Below are 12,500 nucleotides of genomic sequence, written 5' to 3' on the forward strand. Positions count from 1 at the left end.
GAACCAGCCTTTGTTATTAGGCTGTTGAGCCTTTTCAGGTCCCTGCTTCTGATGCTGCTACCCCAACAGACGATGGCTGAAGAGATTACACTCTCAACAACAGACTTGTAGAAGACCTGCAGCATCTTGCTACAGACATTGAAGGACCTAAGCGTCCTCAAGACGTGCAGTCTGCTGTGCCCCTTCTTGTAAACGGCTTCGCTGTTCTTTCTCCAGTCCAGTCTGTTGTCCAGGTGAACTCCAAGGTATTTGTATTCCTCAACCACCTCCACTTCTTCTCCCATGATGGAAACAGTATTTGACTCCACCCTGTTTCTTCTGAAGTCTAAAATCATCTCCTTTGTTTTGTTCACGTTCAAGGTCAGATGATTGTTTCCACACCATGCCACAAAGCGCTCCACCAGCTCTCTGTACTCAGCTTCCTGTCCATCTCTCTCTTTTTTCTTTTTTCTTGTTGTGTGTCTCATTTTTTTCCATTCTTTCTCTTTCTGCAGGTCTAGAAGCAGACTCTTGTTCATTATTGTTTATTTTTGTGGAACCCCCCCCCCTCCCCCCTCCTTTTGTCTTTTCCTTTCTCTTTCGCCTCTGTCTCCGTGTCTGGTCGGAATTACAAAGCATTCAACAACAATAACAATAACGTTTTAAGTATCAGGCGTGACATTAAAAGCAAACGCTTTGATGCTCCACCTGAGAGTAAACCTGTAAGGCTTGTCACCAGCATTCAGTCATCAATTCTGTTTGCTTCACAGCCAGACAGGACACGGTAAAAATAAATAAATAAATAAATAAATAAATAAATATGACATTTGTGATGTGTCCAAAGTATTACAGTTCATATTATTTGCTGATGACACGAATATATTTTGCTCTGGAAATAATTTAGAAATTATTATTCAAAATAAGGTTTGTGAAATGTCTAAACTTAAGAAGTGGTTTAATGACAATAAATTATTTCTCAATTGGAATAAAAAAAATTCATGGTTTTTGGTAACAGAAAAACTAATGATTTAGTTACGTTGTCTATTGATGGTTTCTTAATCGATAGAGTAAATGAAGTCAGATTCTTAGGGGTTCTCTTGGACCATAAACTTACTTGGAAAACCCATATAAAATATATAAAACAAAAAATATCCAAAAGTATTGGAATTTTAAACAAAGTCAAAGGTTTTCTAGAAATTTCAACACTTCAGACATTATATTATTTATTTATCTTACCATACTTAACTTATTGTATTGAGGTTTGGGGCAGTACGTATAAAGCAAACACTAATCCTTTGTTTCTGTTACAGAAGAAAGTTTTGTGAATTCTATATAAAGCAAATCCGACAGAACATACTAACAAATATTTTGTTCTATCTAAAATTATGAAATTCAAAGACTTAGTTAACTGGAAAATTTTACTAATTATGTTTAAGGCTAGTGTAGCGTTATGGTTTATGCTCTTTTATGAAAGAGGAACCATTCTACATGTTAATTTGTGATATTAATTTTATTAAATTAATAACCAAATTGTATAGTTTTAAGAAGACTCAAAGGTTGTTTTCATCGATAAACTGACGATAATATCCACGTGTCTGTGTTTCAGTTCAATGAAGAAACAAGTTTGGAAGTTAAAAGTTTTAATTCCTCAAATTAAACTAATGATTTTGAAATGACAAACCTGGAAATGACAATCAACATTGGCAACTTTGTTGAACAATCTTTAACAGTTGATATTGTAAGCTTGCACAAATAGACCTTGTGATGAGTGTGTGAAGATTGAATATGAGGTGAGCTGAGTGTGGGTGTGCATCTGATTTTGCTTCAGGAAGAAACAGGTGTCTGAGTGAAAAGTGATGGTTTGAATAAACTTAGGTTTTCTTGGAAAAGATGCATCAAAACGTTATCTACCGTGTTCTGCCTCACCGAAAGTCGGACCCTCTTTTAGATCCGGGACGCCAGAGGATGGGGATGTTCATCCAGGTGACACCAGCGGCTGGCAGAGGAGACGGAGGTGTCCGCGGCCCGGTCCAGAGATGCCCGCGGTACACGTCGATGGAAAAACGTTGCAGATGCGTTTAGTTAAGTTTAGGTCACTCAGAAATCAAAAGAATCGGTATGAGTCTGCGTTAGAAGTTGCGATTCAGCTATTCTGTCTGGCTGACAGGAACAGCGTGAGAGGGGGGGGGGGGGGGGGGAACAAGCCGATCGGCTCTGTCCCCCCTTTGGTTTCTTCAGGTCCTCTCTCTTTCATTGTCAAGCACGAACTCAACCATAAACTGAAACTTACCAAAAGCCTTTCTCTTCTCAAAGCAAACGTGTGCGTCAGCAAATGTGTTTTGGAGTTTACTGTGAGAATCTGTGTGTGGGTGTGTTTGAGTGTGTGTGTGCTTGAGTGTGTGTGAAGGTCGTTAACAAACATCCTCAAACATTATTTAAGTATGGATTCATTAATCCATTATAATTACCCAAAGCATAAGAATCATTCATTTGATTAAAACACATTTATAATGAGCAAAATGATAATGATTATTCTTTAACATTAAAATCAAGAAAGGAAGTTTAAGACTTGTTATGACTACATTTCCTGAGAACACATCTTCTGGCAGACTGCAGGTGGCAGATGTTATGGTTTCCAGCAGACTCTTGCAGACTTCATGTCTGCAAAGGTCTCAATCTGTGGGTGAAAGTTCTCAGCGACCCAGCTTTGACCCAGCCGAGTCAAATGACCTTTTGCACAGAAAACCCATATTTCCTCACGTTACACTAGAAATAATTTACTGCCAACTAATCTACAACGGTTCTTTGTTTTGATCCCAAAAAATGATAAGAGTAGAAAGAAACCAGAGTTTAAAAGGATATTTGTTCGTACTACTTTAAAGCAAATGTGTATTTCAATATATGGTGTGAAATTATGGAATAACTTGGATGAAGAATTAAAAAAATGTACAACTACTGATCAATTAAAAAAATGTATAAAGATAAAATGCTAAAATCATATGATTTGGTGAGTTGAGGATGGAGGGTTAATGTTTCAGTAGTGATATTATTTGTGGAAGTAAGAGAGTGGTTTATTTTTTGTGTACAAGGCTATTTTTTACTTTTTGTTATTTATCTTGTCTTAGTTGAAGGGGGTAGGTCATATAAGATTTTTTCTTCTTCCTCCCCATATTTCACTTGAATGCTTATATTCTGATCTGAAGTTTGTATATTTAAACTTTGAGTGAAATAAATTATTGAATTGAATTGAATTGAAAGCTATCACCACGTCAACCTGATGATGAAATATAAAATCAAGGGGAGACGAAGATCTATATCATCAAAAGAAGTCCCAGGAAAGGGAGGAGTCAAAGGCCCCACCTGACATATACAGTCATACACAAACACAGTCACACACTCCCTCCCTCATGCTCACACATGCACATACAACCCAAGACTTACAAAAATGCTCCCCATACACACCCTATTCACTCTGGTCCCGGTACTGCTGCACATGGGGTACAACCATCACCAGTAACCAGAGTTCGACACTCTCTGCTGGGGTGCTGATGAGCAGGCTCCCCCGCCCAACGCTGAGCAAAGCGACCCACCACCCCAGACCCCAACCAGACGGCTATAGGAGCTGTTGAACAGGTGAATCAAGTGTGTTGGATTAGGGAAACCACTAAAACATGCTGGATATCGGCTCTCAAGGTAGGGAGTTGGGAGTTGGGGTTCACTGGTGTAAATGATATGCACCAGTAAAATGCACTAGGACTATTTGGATTAGGAGTTGAGCTTTAGTGAAAGTGCTTCATATTAAATCCAACCTCGCTAATTTTCTGCAGGGATCTTCCCCCACATCCTTACTAGCCTTTAAACACCCAGTGGACGAGGCTTTGTAAACAAAAATGGGGTTTCCTCCCCAACAGCTCAGAGGGCTGAGTCGGCTGGGTAGCCTTTCATTTTGCAATCTGCTACACAACAAGCAGACAGCTGTTAGAGTGGAGAATCAGAGATTATGTTGGAATTGCATTATTCAGACAAGCAGCAGGCTTGGAGGATATCACTGTCTCTGAGCTCACCCGCTCTCAGCAGCAGCCGAACAGTCACCGACTAACCAGAAAGCTAAAAATGCAGAAACATAGCCTCAATGCCTCAAAAACTTCTAAACATCCTGTCTGTCTGGGCCTATAGAGAACGTGACCTAACAAAAGTTACTATCTTGGATCCTGCAGGTGGTGAAGATCAACGTGTGCTACTGGAAAGAGAAGGTTCCTGGGACGTATGACGTGAAAAAGCACTTTCCTTGTTTCATCTTGACTGAATGTGAGGAGACCAAAGAGCACATCTATGGTCTCCCAGCCAACGAGTACCCCGGGCTGGTAAAGGTACGTGAGGGGACGAAACCCTCTGGCGTCATCACACAAAAGCAAACAAGCAGGTGCTCTTTTAGTGTACTTGTATTTTGTTTACATCATTAATAGAAAACACAAACAAATATCTAATGCAACCTATAGCATCCAACTATTACAGTTCACAAATAATTCTAAATAAAAGTCAAGAAATACTGAGATTATTAAAGGTTTTGATGTTTTGCTGAACCACCTCTTGTGGTCAGCCACTTTGTGTAATGTTGAGGTAAAACTTTATAAAGTTAGAAGAGTCGTCTCAAGGCACTTGTTGAGTTCAGTTCATTATGCCGATTAAGTTTCCTATATAAGGAACCCAGCAGGTTGCATCAAGTCACTGACTAGTGTCAGTGACTATACAGCAATCCTCATACTAAGCAAGCATGTAGCGACTGTGGAGAGGAAAACTCCCTTTTAACAAGAAGAAACCTCCAGAGGATCCTGGATCAGTAGCAGCCATCCGCCACGACTCACTGGGGGAAAACCTCAACCATCTTCAACTTGCTGGCAGAGGACAGCAGGTCTTCTTCTAGAACTTGACATTTTTTTGCCCCGTCCATTTTTCTCTGAGAGGCATGCTCTGATCATGTTATCTGAAATCGGTCTTCGTCACGTGATTTTCGAAAAATCTGGAATCGGGTGGAAAAGATTGCATTTCATATAATAAGCATGACCTTTTAAATGAATCCAGAGATTGGGATTGTCAGATGGAATGATGACGACTTAGTTTTAATTCAAAAATGTTCCTTTACATCAACATTCCACGTTTCTTGGACTAAAACAATTCAATAAGGCCACTCTATGTATGGGAGGTGGGGGATTCAGAGGTCATGATATGTAGCTGTTAGCTAGAAGGCTAGGAGAACAAAAATGTCTTCCGTTTAGACCTATGTTAAAGTGGACAGCAAAGGGAGTGCAACAGGCACGTGTAATCGGTGCACACTGGGCCTTTCATGTGGTGGAAAAGACGTCTTAAACTTCTTTCTCTTCAGGTGTCGCCACAGTGAATCACCTGTTTTTCCTAGTTCACCTCTGATACTTGGTAGCATCTCTTATCAGTTTCCTCCTTGCTCTTCCGTCCAGCTTAGAGGGACGACCAGATCCAGTGAGGGCCTAGAAGAACCAAACACTTGCCACTTCTTTATTGTAGATTTCACTGTTCTCCTTGGGACTGATGAAGCCTTTGAGATGATTGTGTATCCATCTCCTGCCTCGTGTCTGTCCACATCTCTGAGATCTCTGGAAAATGGTTCATCACCCACTAACAAGCAAGATAATACTTCAGGATCAGTTGATTTTTATCCTCCACTAATCGAGTATTGTTTTTTTTTTTTAGGGGTGGGGGGGTTCCTGTGTTTATTTTTTTTTGTTGTTGAACTGTGACTTTGATGTTTTACAATGTGATGATTTGGGATGCATTGGATACAAAAAGCTGGTAGAAGATGTCCTTTGTTTGTGTTTCCGTTTAAGGCTGTGAAGAACAGGAGTCTTTCAAAGGTGGTGACTCTTTTCTGTACCCGCTGTACAACAAAAAGCACTCTAAAACATTTAGTAAACGAGGGATTTTATGTACAGGAAGCAGTGGAACACAGAAAGGCTCTGTAAACATCTAACCACCATCAAACGTGTAAGAGCATCAAACATCTCATGGTCCTCTTGTCATCCAAAGGTCACCTGGTGTTTAGAGCGATGTTTGTCTGGTCGTTTATTGACCAGTAGATTGTTTAAGCTAAACAACCACAACAGGTCACATTCCAGTGATTCCCTGTGCCGGTTGCTAGTCCGGATAAATACGGAGGGTTGTGTCAGGAAGGGGATTCTAATGTAAACCTCAAGTCAGATCAAAAATGCAAATCACAAACGAGGCTTGATCTAGACCCGCGTTAACAGTGATCAGTACCAGGATTGTTGAGTTTGGCTCAACCAGAGGTTTGACGAGCTGCTTTCACACCAGCCTTTGCACTGGATGCTCAGACCCTCCTACCATCACTGGACCTGGGGTTTGTACCTTTCCCCAGTGGTCCTAGATGGCCTTCCTCAGCTGTATTCTTGTAGTTCTCCTCCATCCAAATGAAATTCTGCGGAGAGGTTCTGTGGTGTAACGCTGCGTAGGGCCGACGATATAAGATCATTAAGGATTCTAATGTGATGACAATCTACCAAAACTTGAACGTCTGGGAGTTATTTCTGGCCGTGTCTACGAGCACGCATTTGTTGTTTTTCTGTTAGCCGTATCATGCTAGTCTGCTTCTGTTGGCACGACAGACACACCGATGAAACAGTAAGAGTAAGTTTTAGGCAGCGTGTTGGTTTGTTTGGCTGGGGTGCTCGGTAGAGCTGAGAAAAATAATCTAATAATCCATGCATTAAAGGTACAGCGGAGGATCATCTGAAATCTTGGTCTGCATAACTGTCAGTCATCCTGGTGAAGCCTTCACGTAAGGCCGTCGTCGTACGCGCTCGTTCCTGGGTTAGTTTTTACTTCCTGTGCATTCTGTTCATGTGTAGAGCGATACGCCTTCATTCCTCACTGTTCTCTGTGGGTTCCTTAGAAGATAACAGAGAGTTGCAGGAGAAAAAGTGTCCTTGGAGTCTATGTTAAGAAGAAAAAGGCCTCTGTAGTGAGAAATAAGACCAGAGTCCTTTAGGAATCCCAATGGCGTACGCCTCTGACGCCTCTGTTGACTGCTTTCTGCTCAACAGGTAAGCTAAAGTTCGGCATGCTATTAATAGAAATTCATTTCAGATTACTGATAGAAGAAGTTAGCTGCAAGGCCGACAGCTACTTGTAAACTGAACGTGCACAAGGACAACTGGGCGTTCTCTCATGTACATCTTTTAAAACGTGGAGAGGGCGGTTCTTTCCTGAAACTCAGAAACATCCTCCACCATACCTTTAAGATGCGTACGTAAATGATTATGAATCTTTGAAGAAGCACACCATGATTGATATAGCCACTAGTTTGCTCCGTCACTAAGCGATATTCTCACGCGTCTGCTCGATCAGGAGGCGTCTGGGTCAACGTTCTGCTCCAAACTTTGCATTTGGCTTCGTGGCTTTTATTATGTGGGGACGTTTGTTTGTGTTTTAGCGAGCCTTTTCACCATGGCTGCTGACCGGAGCTTTGTTTATCCCGTCTGTGTAGAGAGACAGGCCAAACCCTTCCCTGTGTAGTCAGGAAACGGCTACGGTGAGCAGTGAGGCCCAAATAGCTGGAGTGTAATCCTGACTAGAGGATGCATGAGATAAGGATGCATCATGATTTTTACTTAACATGATTAACATGATTTCCTCTTCACAAGAAATAATTACTAGTAATTGCGTGATAGAATATGAGCCACCTCTAGATAGAAATTAAAAAATTTTACATTAAAGAGGAACTGCACACCATCAGAAAACGTGGGTGAGATCATTCGATCACATGGCTTCTCCTACCACTGCTATGCAGACGACACCCAGCTCTATCTGTCATTTCCACCGGATGACCACACTGTCTCTGCACGAATATCAAACTGTCTCTCTGACATATCAAAATGGATGAAATCCCACCATCTCCAACTCAACCTCTCTAAAACTGAACTACTCGTCATCCCAGCAAAACCATCCATACAGCACAGTATCTCAATCAAAATTACTTCCTATCTCTGGCTCCTTCAAAGGCAGTTCGAAATCTGGGTGTTGTGATTGATGAACACCTGACCTTTAAAGATCATGTTGCCTCTGTTGCTCGTTCATGCCGCTTTGTGCTGTATAACATACGAAAGATCAGACCATACCTAACACAACATGCCACCCAGCTCCTGGTGCAATCTACTGTCATCTCCCGCCTCGATTACTGCAATGCCCTTCTAACTGGTCTTCCAGGCTGTACTGTGAGACCTCTTCAAATGGTCCAGAACGCAGCGGCGCGTCTGGTCTTCAATCAGCCAAAAAGAGCACACGTCACCCCTCTGTTCATTGAGCTCCACTGGCTACCGCTAGCAGCACGCATCAAATTCAAATTGCTAACACTAGCATACAAAGTCCGAGACGGTACGGCTCCCATCTACCTGAATCCTCTTGCAAAGGCTTACGTCTCGGCCCGGCCGCTCCGGTCATCACGGGATCGTCGGCTAGCAGTGCCTACACCACGCTCAGGACAATCCAGACTCTTCTCATGCATCGTTCCACAAATGTGGAATGACCTACCAAGCACTGCCAGAACAGCAGCTTCCTTTTCAATTTTCAAGAAACTCCTGAAGACCCTGCTCTTCAGAGAGCATCTTCTTAACTAGCACCCTCCCTGCACCCGTCCCCCCCTCTACTGTCCACTCCTTGTTCCCTCCTCTCCATGATTGATGTCAAGTTGTTGTTGTTATTGTTAGCCTCAAGGGCAACATGCCGATTATCACTTGTAAGTAGCTTTGGACAAAAGCGCCTGCTAAATACATAAACATAACATAAACATAAAACGTAACTCCACCTCTAGTCAAGATATGAAAAATGCTTTGAAAGTGGGCGTTGCCAGGAGGCACAGAGTGGCATGGCCAAGTGTGGGGATTTCCATCTTGGGAGGGAGGGGGAGTGGGAGGAGACTGTACCGATGACGTGAAATTGTTCCAGCCCCAGCCAATCACAAGTTTAAAATGCAGTAGCCGCTGTTCTGCCACAGGGGGCAGCACTGAGACGTTTTTAGACTTAGATTCTAGATTTAATCAAGTTTACACAAACATGTCAAAAAATGCACAGAAACAGAAAGATTGCATTTGCAAAGACCCAATTATACAGTTACTTAGCAAAATTATGTTATTTTGGGGTTTAGTTACACTTTAATTATAAATTTATAATAAATAAAAGTTCCTGTGGGACATTTGAGACTCATATCTCTAGCTCTCACCTGAGACAGACAGACAGACATTGGAAGTTTAAGCTTTTTTAGGATTCTGAAATCTTTAATTCTATTTTCTGTCATGATTTATGCTTTTTAATTGATATATTTTACTAGTAAAAAGCCTCCAAAACGTCTGAATAGTCAAAATAGAAAAAGTCGTCATAAAGTCGGGATCGTGACTTGGCAAAAGAAAATATGGTGATTTTTTTCCACATCACCCAACCCTAACGCTGTGCTCAGGAGAGAAGGAACCGACAGAAACCTCATGTTGTATGCATGAGGTTGTCTCTGGGACACATCTGAGATCTCCTGGAATAAGAAAACACCGCTGGCCTGGGTCCTGAAAAATGCTGTCAAAGGAAATCAAAGAGGAAGTCTCCAAAGAGGAGAAGGAGACTTTTCCAACATATAAAAATAGAATTCTGGGAAGAGATGGTTCTTGATGTTAAGACTGGTCCAACTTTTCGAAGCATACTTTTCCATAAATGTTTTACGTTGTTTGTTGGTCATTCTTCTTCTAGCACTCACAGAGAACAGTCGCTTCTGCTTTGGTCCCTTATCTGCTTTTCCCAAGGCTCTTTTTGTCCCGTCTGCCTACAGCGCGCTTCTCTGCATTTCCTCTGGAAATCACTATTTTTCAGCAATGGATTTAATTAATTGGTCATTCAACGCGATTGATAAGATTTTTTCTACGATGAGAACGGAGGAGGGGGCTCCCACTTGCCCTCACGGGACACATACAGCGGGATATGCGCTCGATTCCTGGAAGAAGTGGAATGTCATCTGTCTCTCTCAGCTGTCCATTGAGGACGTCGAAGATGTGTGGATATTTGGCCTGATGATCACTGCATTTCTTCTGATTGGAGTGGGAGGATATCTGGTTTTCCGAAAAATTGGGATGACGGGAGCGATTGGAGGGCGACCCGCACCCATGGACGGCACCGTCCATGTGGAGACCTCACAGACTGGGACGTTACTCGAGGTGAATCGTAAGCTGGACAATGTCTTAGCTGCGTTACCGGTGTTAGTGCGCAAAATGGATGTCATCTCGGAGAGGGTCACCGGACGGTGTGGAGATGTTTAATCACCGAATTGGCTTCACTGGAGGACTTGAATGATCAATACAGACTTTAAGGCAGAGAGGACATTTATCTCTGCCTGACCCAAACGAAGTCCTGTTATCCAATCTGACGCCATAAGCAGCCTTGGAGTTGTGTGCAAAAACCCCCACAATGGAAGAAATGCAGACAAATGCTGTGAAACCCTACCTACCCCCCCGCCTTCAGATTGTGGTCTCTGCATCGAGGTCATCAAGTTGGAGGCACTCACTGTGCTCTGTGCTTTCCCATGACCTCCCACCCACCTGTGGATTCAGTTGGCCGAGCGCCACACAGGCAGCTCCCGCTGAGGACACCAGGGTCCCAGCCCCTCCCCCCTACCTACCAGGTCTCACGTTGTGAACTGTGACGTTCGTGCTTATATGTTGGGTGTTTTTTTGCATAGTAGAGCTACACCCTGCCGGCGTAACTCTGTTGATGCCTTTTTCTCCTTCCCCGAACTCTCCTCATGTAATCCCCTCTTCATCTATGGAAAGGAGCGCCGTCATGGCTGCTCTCGTGGTCTGCCTGTATCTGTCCTGTCTATATGTGTGTGTGTGTAATCTTGGTCAGGCTGTACTGTGGAGTCAAGTTCCTATGCTCTGGATCGCTGGAGCGCTGGCAATAAAATTCATTCTGATTCTGATTCTGATTCTGTCATGTTTGCTGGAGGGAGACCGTTCTGGAGAAACTACAACGGATAAGTTAAATAGTTGAACTGTAGTTTATGTAGAGTTAAAGAGTTACAATTCAATTAATGACCATAGACATTAAAGATCCATATCTAGTATGGACCCCATCTAATGGACACTGGGTTATTTAATACAGGGAAATTAAATAAACACTTTGCATGAACTGAGAGACAAGAGAAGAGAGACTTTCAAACATTTAAGAAAATGTATTATTTAAATGATTTTAAACAGTTTAACAAGACCAACTCTCTAATGATGGATGTTTGTTGGAATGAAATGTGAGGTGAAGTGTGTGTTGGTGCGGTGTCAGTTCAGAACCTCCGTTTCTGGACAAGCGAGTCTGAGTGGGAGATGATGTTTTGCTCCTAACTGATCAAGTTTGAACCGTAGTCATAAGAACATGAGACGCCATTTGTGTCGCATCTACATACCCTTCAGTGAGACTCCCGTACAGATCAGGATGCCAGGTTCACGACCTTTCTCTGGTACTGGTGCTGATGAAACAGCGTCGACAGCACTACAAACCACTCTTTGGATAGCCTCCAGGTAAAAAGCAACAGGTGTTTCACAGCGTCAAAATGGACCCTCCTTGGGTCAGCGGGTTCAGCTTTTATTCTGAAGGAACCGTTGTTTTTTTATAACAACGACAGGGTTTCCCAGCTTGGCAGTTCTAGCTTAAAAAGGGAAGTGTAGATGGCCGGTCCATACTTCACTTAGCATGCGATGAACTTCAGGGGATCATGAGATCTTGTTGAATACTGAACTTGAAAATGGCGTTGGACTGTTTTATTAATCTGGATGTTTATGATTCTGGACGAATCACAGCTGACAGATTAAATAAACACCACAGAGACTCGCCACGCTTCAGACGTGAAGGTTCTGATTGGATCAGTGACAGCAATGTGTCATGTGATTATTTATCTTAGTGTATCAGCGTGTCTAGTGGCTAGAATAAGTCATTTACTTATTAAAACATCTTTCGTCTTCGTCTTCGTCTTCCTCCGCTTATCCGGGTCCGGGTCGCGGGGGCAGCATCCCAACTAGGGAGCTCCAGACCGTCCTCTCCCCGGCCTTGTCCACCAGCTCCTCCGGCAGGACCCCAAGGCGTTCCCGGACCAGATTGGAGATGTAACCTCTCCAACGTGTCCTGGGTCGACCCGGGGGCCTTCTGCCGGCAGGACAGGCGGGGGGAGGCGTCCAGGAGGCATCCTGACCAGATGCCCAAACCACCTCAACTGGCCCCTTTCGATCCGGAGGAGCAGCGGTTCTACTCCGAGTCCCTCCCGAATGTCCGAGCTCCTCACCCTATCTCTAAGGCTGAGCCCGGCCACCCTACGGAGGAAACTCATTTCGGCCGCTTGTATCCGCGATCTCGTTCTTTCGGTCATTACCCAAAGCTCATGACCATAGGTGAGGATTGGGAGGTAGATCGACCGGTAGATCGAGAGCCTGGCTTTCTGGCTCAGCTCC

General features: G+C 43.2%; 1 protein-coding gene across 5 annotated transcripts in view; it reads left to right on the forward strand.

Moving 5' to 3' along the window:
• pipox (pipecolic acid oxidase) overlaps window positions 1-12,500 on the forward strand; it is an 83,706-nt gene that overhangs the window by 51,957 nt on the left and 19,249 nt on the right. For all 5 annotated transcript variants that reach the window (XM_070543742.1, XM_070543743.1, XM_070543740.1 and 2 more), the window contains one exon: window positions 4,197-4,349. In XM_070543742.1, the coding sequence (XP_070399843.1) occupies window positions 4,197-4,349 (153 nt within the window). The remainder of the gene's footprint in view (window positions 1-4,196; window positions 4,350-12,500) is intronic.

Source organism: Nothobranchius furzeri, chromosome 13 (genome assembly GCF_043380555.1).
Source record: "Nothobranchius furzeri strain GRZ-AD chromosome 13, NfurGRZ-RIMD1, whole genome shotgun sequence".
Classification (NCBI taxonomy): domain Eukaryota; kingdom Metazoa; phylum Chordata; class Actinopteri; order Cyprinodontiformes; family Nothobranchiidae; genus Nothobranchius; species Nothobranchius furzeri.